Source organism: Oryzias melastigma, linkage group LG14, assembly GCF_002922805.2.
Source record: "Oryzias melastigma strain HK-1 linkage group LG14, ASM292280v2, whole genome shotgun sequence".
Classification (NCBI taxonomy): Eukaryota; Metazoa; Chordata; class Actinopteri; order Beloniformes; family Adrianichthyidae; genus Oryzias; species Oryzias melastigma.
The window spans coordinates 20799483-20817704 of NC_050525.1; the positions used below are offsets into that span (position 1 = coordinate 20799483).

Consider the following 18222-nt stretch of genomic DNA (forward strand, 5'->3'; position numbering starts at 1 on the left):
CAAAAATGGGAAGCAATACTGGAGCTCTCCAGCTGTAAAAATGAAAAAAAAAAACAAACAAACATGGATCTAGTTTTTTTTTTTTTCTTTTTTGACAAATGCACTCTTTTCCAAGCTGCATTTTTTGGTCAATCACAACAATTTGAATAAAGAAATGCAGTTTTATGCATAATTTTCTTGATATATGTCCTCCATTATTAGAAAAAATCCACACGATCATGTTAAAATCACAATTTTTGTTGGAATTGGTCCTTAAAATTCCTAATTTTTACTACTTTTTGATTATAAAGAAAAAAACATTGACCAAAAAGGACTGAGCTGAAGCACCATGCATATCAAACCAAAGACGCAGTTCACAAAGAAGCCAAATTCTACACCAATTTTACAAAAATACTTAACATTTAGTAATACGATCATCCATTCAGCTAGTTTTTCTGTTTTGTACCTGAGCGGTGTTTCTCTTTGCTTAGAAACAGAAAACCTATTTGGTTCAGGACAGTGTTGTTTTCATTTTTATGACAAATAAATTTTTGTGTTTATTGTGACAGCTTGAATTGAAAGAGCTGTTTTGGTGACATCAGATCCCTGATACAGATTAAAAAATCTCTGTTTTGTCCTAACTCTCATGCTAACAAATTCCCGCCAGGGCCTCCCTTTCATCTGATTATGTAAACCTGGCATTATGTCATGCTCCTGGTGGCCGCGCATAATCTCTGCGAGTGACTTTGGTCGGTTTTGGGCTCGGCGCCACATGCAGCCTGACGAGGAGCCCATGTGTTGACGTGGACGCTGTGAAAACTGGATTCCGAACTCGCTCTGCAGAGTAGAAATGCTCCTGACAAACATTCCTGCGTTTGACTTAAGTGTGCGCAGATATTCGCTGCTCCTTGTGGGTTTGCGTCCAGACCACAGAAAGTCAAGCTGCTCCTCAGCTGCAGATCATCCTCGCGGTTTATTTTCCACTGCCTGCAGCAATCCGCTCATGTGTGCTTCCGTGTGTTTATCCAGCACCCTCAAGGTTTCCTTATTGTGGTTCCATGAATTATGTTTTAAATGAAGTTTTAATCGTGTCAATTACTGATTACTTTCAGCAAAAATATGAAGTGCATAAGATAAATGGCCGCAGTAATGTCCTCTGCAGAGCAGAAAGAAGAAACTAAACGCATGAAAAAAGATTTTTATCTTGCAGGTGATCAAACAAAAGTCGTTTTATGTCAGGAGTTAAATCTGTTTAGGTTGGAAACTTTAGGAAAATGAAACAATTCTGTTTAAAACAAGTGGATTATAGATAGAAAAACACATTGAAGTTACTCAATACTCTCCAAGCAAACAAGAGTTTGCACTTTGACCTGTTGATCCGTTTGGAAAAGCATGAATTATGCTGTTTTGATTTGGGAAATCCATCTCTATTTTTATTTCCTGTAAGTCTGAGTGATGTTTGAAATCTTCACGGATTAGTTGAAGTCTCGTATTTCTTGCTAACCGTGCCGATGACCTGATCATCGGCGGCCATGTTGCCCACAGATGTTTCCCCTGATCTGTTGTTTTTCTTTTTCTGCGCAGTGCCGAAAGACGGCCTGAAGAGCCAGGCCGTGTTCGACGAGATCCGGATGGCGTACATCAAGGAGCTGGGAAAAGCCATTGTCAAGAGGGAGGAGAACGCCAGTCAGAACTGGCAGCGATTCTACCAGCTAACTAAGCTACTGGATTCCATGCAGGAGGTCAGCGCGTTTCACTTTCAGATCTTTTTAATCCAATCTCCAAAAATAAAGTCACTTTTCTTTAAAGATAAACAGATACAATTCATTTTCAGCTATTATGATCAGTTTATAATCTTATGGAGGAGTTAATGACCACAGAAATTCAACATTTTCCTGTCATTTCTAATATTTCTGAGCATCTTCTGTTTTCAGCTTTGATTCAATGTCCGGCCCTCTTAGTGTTGACATTATCCTAATGAAATAATCAAAGTCTCACAAACAGTTTATTGCATGTAAACGTTCCCATGCTGCGTTCACACGTCACACATCTTCTTCTTTTTCAAGAAGGCTGCTTTTTTTTATTTTGATGCTGGTTTTTATACCAGATTAATTGAGACTTTTTAAAATATATTTAATTTGTATAATCTTAAATTCCATAATAATGCATTAACAAACGCTATAAGTTTAGAAATGCTTATTTTGATTAAAATACTGCTATTAAACTATTTTAAAATCTGATTTTTATTTTTAGCTTCTTCAGAGGATTGGCTGTATTTACAATAAATAAGATTAATCGATATCAAGTTGATCTTTACCTAGAAAATCCATTTTTATAAATGTTTTTCCCTTAATGTTTTCAACATGTTCTTGTGGCATTTTGTTGACAAAAGAGGAGATACTGTAGATAAAGAACATTTTTTTGCATATTTCTTTATTTAAATCATTGTGAAACAGAAGCAGGAAAAAAAATGCAGCTTAAAAAATGTATTTGTGATGTAGAAAAAAACACTAAGCATATGCTAGAAAAAGGATGTTTTTTTTTATAGGGAAAAAAAGGCGTATTTATCAGTGGAACGCTTTACGTTAAAATTAAATGATCTCAGTTGGTCTTTAATGAGCTAATCTAATTAAAATCGATTTTTAAAAATCATTTTTAAGCATTGTCTCATAATAGAGGACCTATATAAAAGTTTAAAACTAGTTTTATAGTATTGCTTAATTCAGATACAAACCAGATGCTTGAAAATGCTCAGACTGATGTTGTAGCTACTGAAATGGGTGGAGCCAAAGTCTACCTTTTCTGTTCCATCTTTGAAGGATCCACTTGCAGACAAATAGATTTATTCCTCGTCTGAGCTGCTGTCTGGCTCTAAACTGTACGGCTGCATAGCTCCAATAATGTGTGCTGTTGTTTTGCTAAGCTAATGTTAGCTTGAGGTTGTGAGAGGCTGTGAACTAGCATGAGAGAATGTAAACAAAGGCTTGGAGAGCTAACTTCTGTGCCAACAGCCCCGCCCACAACCGAGAATCGTATTTCTGATGAGCTACAGATAATATGCCTTAAAAAAATGAAACTTTTTTTTTTATTTTGCCAAAAAACTGCTTAAAGACTACTGGATATTGGTTTTCAAAGTAAGAATTCCTTGTTCAATTTAGAAAAATATAACTTTTTATAATTAAAGTCACTAGTTATAATACAAATTTTATAGGTCAATATAGACATGATCAAATTCAAATCAAAATGTGTTGATAAATATCAAATCCTAGTTTTGGCCTTGATTTCCAGTCCTCCTCTTTTAAACTTTTTCCCCAACAGCTCTGAAAACCAAACCGATTAAATGAAATAATATAAAAAAAACTCTGTTTGTTTTGTGTCTTCTAGATGGTTGAGGGTCTCCTGCAGATCTGCTTCTACACGTTTGTGAATAAAACCCTCAGTGTGGAATTCCCCGACATGCTGGCGGAGATCATCACCAGCCAGATACCAAAATTCAAAGACGGCGGAGTGAAAGCTCTGCTGTTTCACCAGAAGTGACTGCCTTAAACTGTGAAGCGATGCCTTAAGTCCCGCCCCCTTTGCCCCCCCTTCGCTGAACCTGCCTCTGTTGTCGCTCTGGTCCAGCTCTCTGTTGGAAATTCAGCCGCACCCCCTCCAGCCTGATCTCAGAGCCCGTCCTCTCAGCTAGCCAAGAAAAAAAAAAAAAAAAAGGCTGAATCCTGAATGTCTTTTTGAATTTTTTTTTTCCAGCGCTTCACTCATTTATTTGGTGTTTTCCTTTTGTCTGTCGGCCTCTTCCTCTCCCCGCCTCCGGAGTTTAGGCTGTTTGCACAGAGAAACAGCTTTCCCTCCCACGAGCTTAACACTCACACTTCCCCGAGGCTCATCCAGCCGAGTGGTACCCGCCCTCACCTGCCTGCGCAGCCTGACCTGCCTGCGCAGCCAAAAGCGAGTCTTCACCTCCCGTGGGGTTCCAGGAGACCCAAAAGTGCAGCAGAAGGAATGACAGAGCCGCACCTTTTCTCTCTTTTTGGACTCGGGACGGTAGAAGTGTTGCAACCGGAATCATTCGTTCTACGTCAAATATTCTGTATTTATTCACGCAGGAATCGTAAGCAGACTCTCACACGCTCAGCCAACTGTTTACACAGGATGCATCCGAGGGAAAACCAGTGCCTTTAGTTCTGCAGCTAGCCCTCCTCTCCGTCTGCACAACCCCCATGTTTTTTGTGTTTTTCCCTGAAGCTGACATTTCGGTGTTCTGCGTGTAAGGATGATGGCCTTTTGAGCGGAGAAGAAAGCTCAGCATCTCCACTCACTCTTAGAAAAAAATCACAAGTAGACTCAGCTAGCCGTGCGATTTTCTCCCTTTTAGTGCAAAGTTGCCACCAGATTCAAGCTAAAGAAGCAGCACCTGAACCCAGGTTCTGGTTGTTGGAGAAAGTCTATTAGAGGTCAAATATCGTACAGCTGACATGGTGAGAAGTGGTTTTATTTTTCTGGGTGAAGACACTCCCTGTTCCCTCCTCAGGAAGCTCTGGAGAGCGGAGCTCGTCAGCCAAACCGCTCCGGAGTTTTTCAAACCAATTCAGGTCGAGAATGAAGATGAATTTTTAACTATTTTACACGAAACTGCCCTTTAATTAGCTGCATTTTAACAGAGAAACTTACTAGGTACCTGAAAAGGTAGCACGTTCAGGCTGTCTTAGTTATTCTAAGGTGCATGTGAGGTCGGACTTTTGTTCAGTCCCCATGATTCAAGAATCAAAAGCTCAGGTCAGGAGTGATTACCTCGACTACAAGGGTCTCATTAGTGCCAAATAAGGCAGGTGTTTACTTTTTGTTTTCCCCCCTGGAAATATTTAAGAGTTGTAATTTGGCTTTAAGATTTTTTTTTTCTCAGAACGTCACAAATCGGAAAATAATCTTTACTTTCCGCTCAAGTTTAGCAGCATTTTGTATATTTGTAATGTGAATAATCGCTCACACCAGCTTATACGATGGCCAAAGGCGCACGCGTCAGCGAAACACGCCGGCACGTGGATGCACCCTCGTCCCTCCTTTCAGCTCCGCACAGCAAAATTAAAAAAAAAAAAAAAAAGAAAGCCACTGTATTGATTTTTAGCTCTTCGCTCTGCAGCACTTATTACTCTTGACAGCCATTTGACAAACCAGGTAGCAGGTTGCCATAGAGACCAGACATCATTTGTATTTCACTTAGAGCTAACAGCATAGCGAACTCTAAATGCATCAAGCTGCCATTCAATTAAGAGCCATGGTTTTTCTTAAATCCGCCAATCGTGCTGAAGGGTCGTGACTCACAGCCAGAAGACCTTTTTTTTTTTTTTTTTTTACAGAGAAAGTTGAGCTAAAAACTAGTTTTGGTGACTCGCATCCAGTATTACATGTATCTCCAGAGGTGGCGGTGCTTCAGAAAACCAGCTTTAAATGTGTAGATGTGACCGTGTCCCAGCTCATTTCTACATGGCTGATGGTGTACATAGCATATCCTGTGAAATGCAAGCAGTGTCTATTACAACAAAAAAAGAACATATTTTTACATAAATCTATATATAGATATATACTCAGCTTTTCTGTCCTTTACATGTTTAACTAAAGGCCTTGTGAAAGGGAGACAGAGAGCCATAGACATAAAAAAAGGTTTCAAATCAGGAAATAGACTAACTTCAGTGCTTTTGGAAATGATGATGTAAAAAAAAAAACTATTTTCTGTGATTCTAAATACATCCGCTTGATCCTCTTTGATATGACTAATCATTTTTGTACATTGAGAGTTTCTTTATCTTTCTGTTTGTTGTTTGATAAAGGTAGACGTGCTGAATACATTAGGAAGTGTTAACCATGTTTGTCTCGTGAAACTTAATGTTAATTCTAAGAGTCCGAACACGAATGCTCACTGTGTTTCTGAGGAGGGGGAGTGGAGGGACGGCAGGTTGGAAGGAATGGAGGTTTTTTTCTTTCTTTCTTTCTTTTTTTTTGCATTATACAAGAGTGACCAAAGCAGATGAGAGGAAAATGTAAAAAAAACAAAATAAATAAAACGAAGTAATCACGCGGTTACATTTTGTATAGCACTTCTGGTATGCTTTCAAATGTGTCTTTTGTAAAAGGTCTTAGCTTTGGATCCCATGTATATTGCTGTCAGGATTTACTGGTCACTTTAAAAAGAAGAATAAAACAAACGAAAAAAAGAAAAAAAAAAAAACAGAAAATCAACTGAATCTGTGTGAAATAAATCTTATGATGAAATTGCACTACCCTCACATTAGTCTGTTTTGTATAAAAGAAATGCAAATATCCTCAAAGTTAAGGGCAAATTAAGTTTCACAGATAAATATATATATCGATGGCTTTCACTGACGTCTGTTTGTTTGTATTTCAGTTATGTAGATGTAATCCAATGTTAATAAAAAAAAAAAACTAAAAAAAAAACAGTATAAATATGAGGCTCCTCAAAAACCAGTTTCAATTTACACTTTTCTGTAGTCAGTGTCGCTATTTGCCCATCTGACTGTGGAGCTCCGTGATCGGTGTGTTCATCGGATGGATCTTTGTGTTGGATGATGTTTCAAAGCAGAAGTTCAAAAAGAAGTTTCTTTAGATGAAACATCTTACACAATAAAGTTTCCTGGTTTTCAACACTGCCCTTCAGTGGTTTCCTTTTTCTTTTGGCGGTTAAAAACGAAGGAAAATGTTGGCGGTTTTATTTTAAAATGAGCAACGAGCCTAAAATTAGGACTGAGATTATTCATTATTGTCAAGCATGAGATCATCTGGTTAGAAATGTTTGGTTAATCTCAACAGCTTGGGAAGATGGAGATGCAATTCATATTTCAAACAATTTGTACTCTAAATAGAAAATATAAAATGTCAGTTCTGCAACGTAAATGTTACATCGTTTTTTCATTTTAGCGCTTTGATGCTCTTACAACAAAATATATATATATATATTTTTTTTTTAAACACAAGACATGTACAGAAATGTATTATTTTTGAAAATTTGATGGCATTTATCTTCAAATCAGATAAAAGTCCCTGAAAATGTTTGTGTTTGGGCTGGAGCATAGCGAGAGGAAGGGGGAGGAGCCTAAAATTAAATGTATTGGTTCACTACTCTAGTATTTAGTGCACTATATACAACATTTTGTAGAGCTTTTCAAATTACCCAGAAGTCCCTGCAAAAAAAAAAAAAAAGTGTAAATTGATGCTCACTAGGTGAATATAGACCACAATGCATTGCATTTGAACAGTTTTTCATATAAAAACTACATAATTTAATTTAATTTCATCATCAGAACGCAGTAGTTTCATAAATAGTCCATAATATTCTCATATGTGTTTGGATTTTTATTTTGTAGAAATAAAAAAAAGCATGGTTTAAATTGCATTAAAATCCAAGACAATATAGTCCTGAACTACAGTTTTTAAGGAACTAAAAGGTTTTATTTGTATTTATTAAAATATATTTAGGATTTTCTTTGATGTTACTTGATATTAAATTGGTTCCAAACCTTGAAAATGCTCAAGTTGGTGGCCAGCAGCTCGGATTGATCAGATTTAAGTGGTTTCTGTAACTTCACAGATGGTTGTATGGAAGTTCATTATTAGAGCCTTCATCGCTGACAAACTCTAGAAGCTCCCTCACTTCAAATGTTCTTTTCCACTTTACTCTTCTGTGGAAAGCATGACATCCAAGAAATGGAGCAAATTATTTTTTCCTATATTTATTTTGCTGGGTCCTTCTCAAGATGACGGGATTCAACCCAGCAACTCTTTTAGACATCTACAGCGTCTGGACAGTTTGCCTGTCACACCTAAAGGACCGTTTAGAGTCATCAGTTCACCTATGGAGTTTTGGACTGGAGAATAATCAAACTCCACACAAAGCTGGGTTTGAACCAAAGCCTTCATATTCTTGAGGTGACAGTGCAAACCACTACACCGCCACACACCGCCGATATTCAGAATCGACCTCCTGAGACAAAAACGAACACGATGGATGAAACTTAATCTAAAGCGATCGATTTGTGGAATTATTGCTTTCAATTTAACCTTTCGAGAGTTCCCGGAGTCCACAGGTCAATAAAAACATCCCAACGCAGCAGCGCGTCACGGCGGTGGAACGTGTGGTCACTTCCACCGCCGCAGAAGCGTCAGCGTGTTCCCCTCTAACCAGAATTATGAGCCACTGCTGTCCTGCAGTCATAAACTATTCAATTAAGCTGGAAGGTTGGGATGATTTAAGGAAAACAAAACAAATCTGTGGAAAAGTGATTAGCAAAAAACCAGGTAAAAGGCAGAAACTTTTCTGAGGATTCCCTTTAATTCTGCACAACCCGTCACCAAACATCTGCAGGAACATTTAAGGCTGTGAAGAGTACAAAAAAATCTGGCAACGAAGATAGACTTAAGTTAGTAAGCTAGAAATACAAAATATAAAATTTCATAATTAAAAAAAATGTATACCTCATAAATTGTTATTTATTTACACATATAATAAACACCTCAAACAGAAAACAGTCCAGGATTCTCCTTTGCAAAAAAAAAAACATAAATAAGATGAAATATGAACAAAGTAGTCTCATTTCACATTGTTTTATTTATTTATTTGTATTTAGGCCCGCCCTTTTTTTGTTTTTTATTGATATGCTAAAAAAGATCAACAAAAATACTTTTTTTGGTAGATATTTGACTAAAATTGTTGACTAAGTGGTTGAAAGAATGAGGGCGTTCACCGTAGATATGTTTACGTCTCTCACACAAACGGCTTCTTCTGCATTTCCGAAGTTTTGTTCGATAATGAACTTTTAACCGTCAACTGCAGATTCAGAAGTATTTTTTATTTATTAGTGGCAACGGCAAAGCCTTAAAACCTGAAAGTCGAAAGCTTTCAGGTGCTTTAATTTAAAGGAAGAATCGTCCTTTCACAATAAGTGCGTCACAGTAAAACGCTGCTTTACTTGATGAACTTGTTTATCTTTTTTTTTTTCTATTTTTGAGAGTTTGAAACACAGAAAAAAAAGGAGCCTGCTGACCAGACCATCCCATCTTTGGCTCCTCCCCCCCAATCACCCTGCAGGCTCAGCCAGGTTGAGTCTTGTCCCGTGGAATTGCTGAGCGCCACAACAAATCCAGCTGGACGTCCAAACCCAGGTGTGTCAGTTTGCCTGAAGAGCTTAACTTTCCTCCCGAAGGGATTAGCAATTAATCCAACGTGGAGGAGGTGAACTAACCAATAAGAAGCGAGCTCCCATTTATCCTGTTTCTGGGTGTTTTGCTAATAGAGAGAAGCGATGCTAAAGCGGCAGCAGTGCAGATCTGATTTAGACAAAAAAAAAGATAAAAATATGTCAAATGTTTGTACAAATAGATCTCCCTTATTGTTCAGGAAAACTTCCACAGAAATCCCAAGACAGCTTTTCCTTCCTTCCCTCCCAGTGCAATTCCCCGTTCCATCACCTGCTCTGTCCCGACCGTTTGATGTGGTTCTACTTCCAGTTTCACTTCCCATTTAACCCAAAAGAGAGAAAAAAAAAAAAAAACCAAAACACTCCTTATTTTAAAAATCTTATCCAGTTTCATCCAGATAAATCCAGGGTTTGTTCACTGTAGGAATTCCACATAGTTTTCCGGGATCAGGCCCGTGCGACCGTCCAGCGTGCCCTCCAGCCAGCCGGGCTCCCTGGATGAGTGAACTACAAACAACAAAAATAAAGATTTAACAAAACAGTGAAAGATATATATTTTGGATTTTAAGTAATTCAGTCAGTAAAAAACTTATGGAAACAGTCGAAGATTAAACTTCCAAAAGCAAAAAAATATATAAATTTCTTCTTAGTCGCTGGTGACGCTTAAACACAAGACCTTTATGATACGTCATTGATCGTGTTAACGGTTGAAAACTTGCATTAAATTCACATTAAATCAAAGATAAATAAATAAATAATCATCTTTGTTGAGTTCACACTAGACGAGCAGGGAGGGGCTTCTTCTTCTTTTCTTTTTCTACTGTTTACTAGCGCATGTTTGTCACCTACAGTAGGAAGAGGCTTGGTGGGAAATATCAAAGTGGTGGAAATCTTCCGAATCTCGCTCCAGGTTTTTTTCTTTCACAGCTCTATGAAAGACTTAATATTGTAGGATTCCAGCCGGGCACAAACCACAATTCATTTCACCTTAAAGGGACAACATCCAATGAAATAGTCAGATTTGAATAAAATTCCGGTGCGAGAGATCTTTGTTTTCACTCTATAATACTAAAAACTTTGCGAGTTTAAACAAGTATTCCTGTCTGTTTGAGAACAGTGTATACAGTGAGTGGTTTTACAGCATTAAAACACCCATAATCCTACTTGGATTTCACCTATTGCGGGTTATTTTTAGAACGTAGCCCCTGCGGTACGCGAGGGAACCCCGTACATTCATGGTGGACACCAGCGTGGATCCAGATGAATTCAGACAAGCGGTCATCATCAGTCGGACTGCACTGGTTTACCCGCTAGGACAGGCTGCGGCTGCAGCTGGAATGTTACGTTCCTGGCTGGCGATGAAAAGACTGCAGTGATCAGATACCACTCTGAGGATTACATGTACCCAGGGTCACAATTTGCCCCCGGGGGCTCAGATGACACGGCTTGGCATTACATAACTCCGTCTTCATGAGGCCGAACCCTTTTTAGAGTCCGACCGTTTGTCAGAATAAATCCCTGCAATTACTGTTAGTCTGGGAGGAGTGTGAAATGAAATGTTCTCCAAAAGGTGCTAACCTGAAGATCTGGGGGTTTAAGGTTCAGGAAGCTCATGCATGACGTACATGTGGAAATATGATCAAGAAATTAGGTTAATTTCCAAGAAAAAAAAATGCCTTTAAAGCAAAATGAAGTGAAGATTTTTTCTTGGCTGCTTGTCAGCTCTGAATACTTTCAGTTGGCATTCATGCGCATTGCACAGCGGTTGCTCATGTCTGACAGAAATAGCTCCCAAACAAGAATCTGCTTGACTCTACAAGTCTTCGTTCTAGGGAAACTGGGCTGAAAGCCATTCGGTGCAGACCTAATTTTACACCAGCGCATTGTTAATCTTTGACAAAAAAAACGACCCGCCAAAGGAAAAGCAGGTTCCCGACTGTTTTTGACAACAATCGCTTTCTCTGCACCAACGCGCATTCTTTCCTCCTCAACGGCTGGCGGGGCCACAGTCTGACTCACCGTTCATGAAGACCGTCCCAGCAATGAAGGACAGCTCCGACTCGTGCTCCGCCTTGCAAGCGTAAAGCGCGATCGCCTTCCTGCCGGAAACGCTGGAGGAAAAAAAGAATCAGAGTGAGACATCCGAGCCTCTGTTGTCTCCTTCTTTTACACAAAGAAAGCTGTTTATTTTAAACAAAATACTTGATTTTTGAAATTAAACTTTTATTGTCATTTTGAACTCATAGCATATCTACTGTTCTTCATATTTCCTTCTTTAAATTCTATTTTAGGTTCCAACTGTGAAGCAGGTCAGCTTTAAGCCTTCAAACAGCAGAGAACTCTGAGGAATTTATCTGATGACATAATAAAAAATTAAGCTTAGAACTGCATTTCTGAGTATTTCTTTATTCAAATCGTTGTGAATCAGAAGCAAATAAAAAATGCTGCTTTGCTCAGTTCTGATGGATTCACTTATAGGCAAATAAATCCATGTACGTCTTCGTCTGAGCTGGCATCTGTACGACTGGATAGCTCAAATATTGCTCGCCATTTTTGTACTGTTAGCTTGGTGGTTTGAAGTTCTGTAAGTTAGCGGGAGAGCGTCGCCGATTATCTTTTTTTTAGATTTTGGCTAAAAACCGCTTAATTATAATTACAAGACTACTGGGAATGCTTTCAAACTAGCAAAAATATGATCAGAGTGGGTCTTTTAGGTCAAATTATTGTCTAACCTCAGTTTAAAAGTCCTAAAGACACTGTTGCTCCACTGAGGCCATTTACTTTGGCAGTTGGATTTCCTTTAACGAGGAAAATCCGAGTCTGCATCCTGTATGACAAATGCGAGAAAACTGCGGGGTGGAGATGAGTCAAGCTGAGCTCTGAAGAGGTGCTTTAGAAAATAACAGCACGCTGATCCAGAAGAGCTGCTACCATTGTTCTTCATTCCCATTTGAAAACCCGTCTCAGGGTGGAGTTGATTTTACGAATCGTTCTGTAAAAAACTGTAACATTGGAGCACCAAACCTGACAGGGGAGGAGTCACTGGAGGCGGAGGACACTGGATGTGGACTGGACGGGGCGGAGAACATGGGCCAAGAGGGAGAACGCGGCGAGGTGGGACTGGGAGTCGTCGCGCTGGTGGACACATTCACAGAGTCATAAAAGAACACAAGGAATGTACGGAGCCCCTAAAGGGACATTTAAGTTAAAAATAAATAAATAAATGTTTTTTTTCTATAAATTAAAGTAAAAAAAAAAAAATTCTGGTTACACTAACTGGTGCTCACCAGATAGTAACCAGGAAAAGAAAGGTTTAGAGAAGTAAAAAGTTTATTTTTTATTTTTTAGTAACTATCTGGTGCATACCAGATAGTAACCAGAAATAGCATTTTATTTTTTACTTCAATGTCCCTTTAGAGGCTCTGTAGGAATGACTTCAAACCAACACGTTTGTTCTCACCTGGTGGGTATGCTTCCTCGACTTTTAGGATTCAGTCTGAGAATAAACAATAAAATTTGTTTTATTAGACAATAACATAAGAACTAAATCAAAATTAAAGTTTTAATACATTTAAAAAAAAAATCAAACTATCACAGAAGCACAAAAGATATTTTTCATCTCAAAATCAATTACTGATATTTGAAATGACATCACCTGCAAAATGTAATGCACTTTCCATTATCTATTTTCTATTAAAACATTTTCTTGTACTTTGTCAAACAAATAAAAACAAATTTTCTGGGTTATATGACCGGAAATCAAAATTTTGTCAATAAAAGTCTTAAGTTCAAATCAATAGTTTGGTAAAAACTGTTTTTCATGACCAAAAATGTCTTTTTGGGTAAAAATGTGTTGAATAATTAAAAATGAGATTTTTATTAGAAAATAAATCAAAATTGCATTAATCTATTTAATTCCCGTAGTTAGTCATGAATACTAAAGGAGGTTTGTAGTCGGATAAAAGCACAAAAAAACTAAATACTACTTCATAGAATTGGCCCAGAAATGCACTTTGATCAAATCTAAACAGAGTTTTCCGGTACTTTTATACCTCATCCTCAGCAGGCTTCTGCAAACAAAACTAACGTTTGAGTAAATCTGTCATTTCATCCGACTAATCCCAGCTTTTGTTGTGAAATGTGCTTTCATGAATTGCGTAATGTGGATTATTTACACAATCGTCAGGAAAAGTGGCGTTCATCTTTTCGCCGCAGCACGGATTCCTGCAGCCGAGCTGCACTGGATCGTGGGATTCAAGCTAAAAACATGATGTTCTGCGTGTAATGAGGGTGTTGTTCCTGGGCTTTAAAAGCTTTTGTGCCAGCGAGGGGTCTGTTATTGTTCATCCATTTGTCTGCATCATCAAGATTCAGAAGAGGCTGTTAGAAATAACAGGAGACTGCTTGAGTAAATCAATTAGCCTTTAAAAAGATCTCTCCTCATAACCAATGAATTTTGTTGCAGGAATGCAGCTAAAAAATATGTTATTTTAGACTAAAAGAAAAAATAAATAAATAAAATGCTGACTAATTATTTTAAAAACTGGTTTTAAGTCTAAGAGGATGTGGAATAAATGTCACTTTATGAATTCAAATGCAGTAAATTGAGGTTATTTTAAACCAATAAGGAATAAAAAAAAAAAGATTTGTACCCACTTATAGTGATGATAAATTGAACTCAATCCAAAGTGGAAAACAAAACTCCCTGCTGGGAGGTGTCCAGATTTAATGCTGCACGTGCAGAAAATGTGTGTGTAATAATTCATTAGTTCACAATCCAAAAACAAACTGCTGTTATAAGGACCACATGCAGGCAAACCATATGCTCCTTTTTTCCCACTGAATATTCCTTTGGTCCTTTTTTTATATATATATATATATATATATATATATATCTTCACGCAAATTTTGAAATAAAAATAAAAAATGTTTACAATTTAAACTCTTATTTTTAATTATTCCATGTCAGCAACATTTCCCCGTCATGAAGGATTTATGAGCACTTTCAGTCAAATGATGATTGTCAATGAAAAATGCATAACTGAAGGAGGACTGTGTTATTTTAGAGATATAGAAGAAAAAATATGGAAAAACTCAATCTGGTAAAGCGTCATTTTAAATCTATGACTCATCTAGTAATGATACCCTTCATTTTAACTTTATATGACTTTTATTTTGAAAGTAAAACTTAATGTTAATGAAAAAGTTTTGTATTTATTTAAACTGGTGCCTTTTTCCTAATAGTTTTCATCAGAAAACAACCACAACAAAATGAAGCGGGAACTATATATACTTATAAATGCTAAATATCATTTGCTTCAGGGTAGTTTGGGTCCCGAGAAGGCCCTGGCTCTAACTTTGGCCCCTCTGTGATGAGGATGAAGGCTGGCATTTCCATTTTGGTGACCTTTTATCATCTCAACCTTACACGGGGATATTCGATCACCCTTTCAGGACATTTTGGCCTCCAAAGCAGTTGTTTTTTTTTTTTTTTTCAATAAAGATGTGACTTTTATGTTATAGCGTTTTATCAATGTTTTCAAGGTAAAGTCTTTCTAATCTAGCTTTTTTTTTTTTTCGGTTTAGAGTTTTTATTTTCCAGTCAATTAAAATAGAGTTTTACTTGTTACCAACAGTTAAGGATCCTTAATAAAAATAAAACGTTTTTTTTTATTTTTGAACGTTTTCTTGTTTTAAGAGATAATTTTCAGGATTTTGTTCACGGAGGAAGAGTCAGATTACAACATAATACCAACAGCTTTCCTGAAAGTGTTATGTGATTTCTGTGGCTGTAAATCACTCAGCAGATTAATTTAATTAAAAAAACAACTATCTTCTTAGTTATTTTAGGTTCTTTCTTGTCTAAGCATAAAACACAAGCCTCATAAATAAACAACTCTTCAGATTTTACAGAAAGACAAATTCATGTGACATACAAGCAATGGAAATGGAAATGCCTTCAAATATGCCATGTCATCTCAGATTTGCCATGTCATCTCAGACATGCACTACGACTGACACTTATTCCTCCACAATCCGTGTACGAGTCTTTAATGTGACTCAGAGAGCGAACAAAGAGAAACGTGCTTTTCTGCATTTTCTGCACTGTTGAATATGAATGGCTCCTCTGTGTTTGCACAACACCTCCATGCGGGCGCCGACCTTTTGTGAGCATTACCTGATGAACATTTGCTGGTCAAAGAAAAACGTTTTCTGTCAAATGTCACAAAAATCATTAAATATTGTCATTTATTTTTGAGTTTAGTGATAAAATACAATAAAAAAACATTTTTTAATGACATTTTAAATAGAAAAGTTGAGAGAAAACCTAATAATTAATTAGAAATAACTAAAGCTATGAAAATAAATGTTTAAATAAATACAATTTTTTATTTCCAGCATGCATTCTAGAGGAGTGATGTAAATTCTTCCAAACTGATTTGATGATTGTTTAAAAGTAGGTTTTTTTTAAGCAGAAGAGAAAAGCGTCTAAAAAAAGAAGCAAGCGTTTACATTCTTTCCCCTCTCTGAGATGCATATCGACTAAAGCCTTTTGTTACATTTTTGCATTTCATCTTTACCTTAGTCTCTATCTATTTTTTAAAGCTCATCCCCCAACCTTGTGATTTTCTAAAGTGAGAGAAGAAAATATAAACAAATGAGTCAAACCGGTCGGTATGAGTATAAATACTCTTCAGAGACAGCTATCCGTCTTTTTTGGGTCAAAACTGAACACATTTATTCACTTTTAAACTTTATTTTATCCCTTTATTTTATTTTTTCATAATAATAATCATATTGTTTGAACCAAAAAGTGATCAGGAAGGCTTAAATTTGCCTTCTTGTATTATTTAAATTTTAATGTGATTTTAGGTTTAGCAGCAAAATATATAGAGAGAGATAAATTGATGTTTAGGCAAATATGGATTAAAAAAAAACAAACAAAAAAAAAACAAGGAATGGTAGAAATGAAGTAAACATCTAAAATTTATTATTATTTTTTTTAGATAAAAAAAGAACTTAATTAACATTTCCGATTCGCAAATTTGTGGGGACTCACAGCGAGCTGGGTCGGGTCTGCCGCCCGTCCGGCTCGCCGTCGTTGCTGGTCAGGCTGTGTCTGGGGGTTTGACTGTGGCTGCCGCCGCCGCTGCTGCTGCTACTGCTGCTGCTGTTACAGTTGGTGGAGTTCTGCACGTCAGCAACACTGTTCCTCTTTTCACCTACACGTTTAAAGAAAAGTTTTAAAGTTTTTTTAATCACTCCAACATTTCATTTCGGGTGTTGAACATGTGTTCGTACCTTTCTGGGAGTGTGTTGGTGTGTGGAACAGAGTGAGAGGTCTTTCACTACAGGATGGCGCTTTATTCTCTGTGCTTCTTCTCCTAGATTGGTTAGACTGCATGTTGTTTGGACCGCCTGCAGAATTTGGGATGTCCCGGAATATCTGAGGAAAAGATGGAGGTGATTTCAGGAATTCTGTGGAGCATCTCTTTACGCTTAGGACACTCCAGTCATCTTTTGATCTATTTCAGGTGGTCTTTTAGTTATGATTATATCACTTTTAACCAATATTAAAAAGCTTGTGTCTTTTTCTAGGACATAGTTTCTGCAGAGTGTCCTCTTAGTTATGGTCTGCCCAGCATATTTTCTATGTAACAAATACATTCTTTTTCAAACTGATTTTTTGGTCTGCTCCTGATTCATGATGATTTGAATAAATAAATACTCATAAATGTTAAATTAATCTTAATTTTCATGCAACATGTCCTCCATCATGAGAAAAAAATGCCAACAGAATGTGTTAGAAACACGATTTTCATTGGAGTGGGTCTTAAAACTAACCATTAAAGTTGTTTGACTAAAGTAAAATATGTGAAAGAAAAAGAGAAACATATTTCAATAGGAATAAATAAATGTATGTAACATTTAGAAAACAGTAAAATTGATCTACTTCAGTTTATTTTCCTTCAAATATTTTGTTTTCTGAATTGTTCCTGCTTTATATCTAAATAATTTGTATTTCAAAGCTGCAAAAAGCACAACAGCATCAGAAAAACACTCAAATGACTGGAAATGGGGATAGTAAAAAGCGACATTCACGTTCGTCATCCTTTCAGCACTTACTTCATCTGCTAATGTGTAAATCTATGCATGAGCAGAACACTGGTCTGACACATGTGTCTGCATGTTTATTCCACCCACAGACTGAAATGTGCACAACACCAGGGTCTCGTACAGACCAACGGTTGCCATGGTGACATCTGTAAGCAGCTTGGCCTTCCACTAAGCCGCTTAGATCTAAAGGGAAAAGTGGCTTTGGAATGTATATCAAGTGTATGCCGCTAATGTGTTCATCTATAAATGGGCCGCGTGCGTTTAATATAGTTTAATGTGCAATCACTCAAGAGTTAATCTCTACGGAGAAGTCAAAGGGTTTGTTTAATCTTCAGCTGGGCCGCAGAGGCCGCCGGTTGCCCCGCCTCTCACCCTCTCGTGGTGCTCTATGAGGATTTCCACGACGATGTTCTGGAACTTGATGTCCATGATGGCGGCCACCGTCTCCTCCTGGGGGCGGAGTAACGTCGGTCCAAAAACCACACCCAGGTTGGCGATGGTCATCAGGTTCTGATGGTGGTGACTGGCCACACTGTGGAGAGCCAAATAGAAATGACTTTTTATGAAACCGTTTATCGTAAAGGGATGAAGCGTTTCAGAAAGCCATTAAAAGAAAAACAAGTTTTCAAATATGAAAGTGGGTACAATTTTGTCTACAACAACACATTTGCTTAAGAATGTTGCTGCTTTTTATTGGCAGAAAGACACAAAATGATGAGTTAATCAGATAAGAAATGTCAGTTTGTGAAAACCCTAAATAAAAAGGTGAATTCATGCTTTTTTCCTGCAAAAAGTCACAGCAAATCTACTCTATTTCAGGATGCCACCTCTCTGAAGCTACGTTCACACGCCCTCTGCAACGAGTGTTCAAGCAACCACTTTCAACGAAAACTCTATGGCCAAGTCAGAATTCCCA

The 18222-nt window shown here is 37.4% G+C and overlaps 2 protein-coding genes across 4 annotated transcripts in view; one reads left to right on the forward strand and one right to left on the reverse strand.

The window, feature by feature from the left end:
* LOC112143072 (glucocorticoid receptor) overlaps positions 1-6646 on the forward strand; it is a 49041-nt gene extending 42395 nt beyond the window's left edge. For both annotated transcript variants that reach the window (XM_024266826.2, XM_024266828.2), the window contains 2 exons: positions 1564-1721; positions 3364-6646. In XM_024266826.2, coding sequence (XP_024122594.1) covers positions 1564-1721; positions 3364-3516 — 311 coding nt within the window. In that variant the 3' untranslated portion in view covers positions 3517-6646. The remainder of the gene's footprint in view (positions 1-1563; positions 1722-3363) is intronic.
* Positions 6647-8304: 1658 nt separating this feature from the next.
* Positions 8305-18222, reverse strand: part of LOC112143073 (rho GTPase-activating protein 26) — a 62927-nt gene continuing 53009 nt past the window's right edge. For both annotated transcript variants that reach the window (XM_024266830.2, XM_024266829.2), the window contains exons 18-24: positions 17679-17838; positions 16491-16635; positions 16249-16411; positions 12649-12684; positions 12213-12323; positions 11208-11299; positions 8305-9695 (exon numbers count right to left, since the gene is read on the reverse strand). In XM_024266830.2, the coding sequence (XP_024122598.1) occupies positions 9604-9695; positions 11208-11299; positions 12213-12323; positions 12649-12684; positions 16249-16411; positions 16491-16635; positions 17679-17838 (799 nt within the window). In that variant the 3' untranslated portion in view covers positions 8305-9603. The remainder of the gene's footprint in view (positions 9696-11207; positions 11300-12212; positions 12324-12648; positions 12685-16248; positions 16412-16490; positions 16636-17678; positions 17839-18222) is intronic.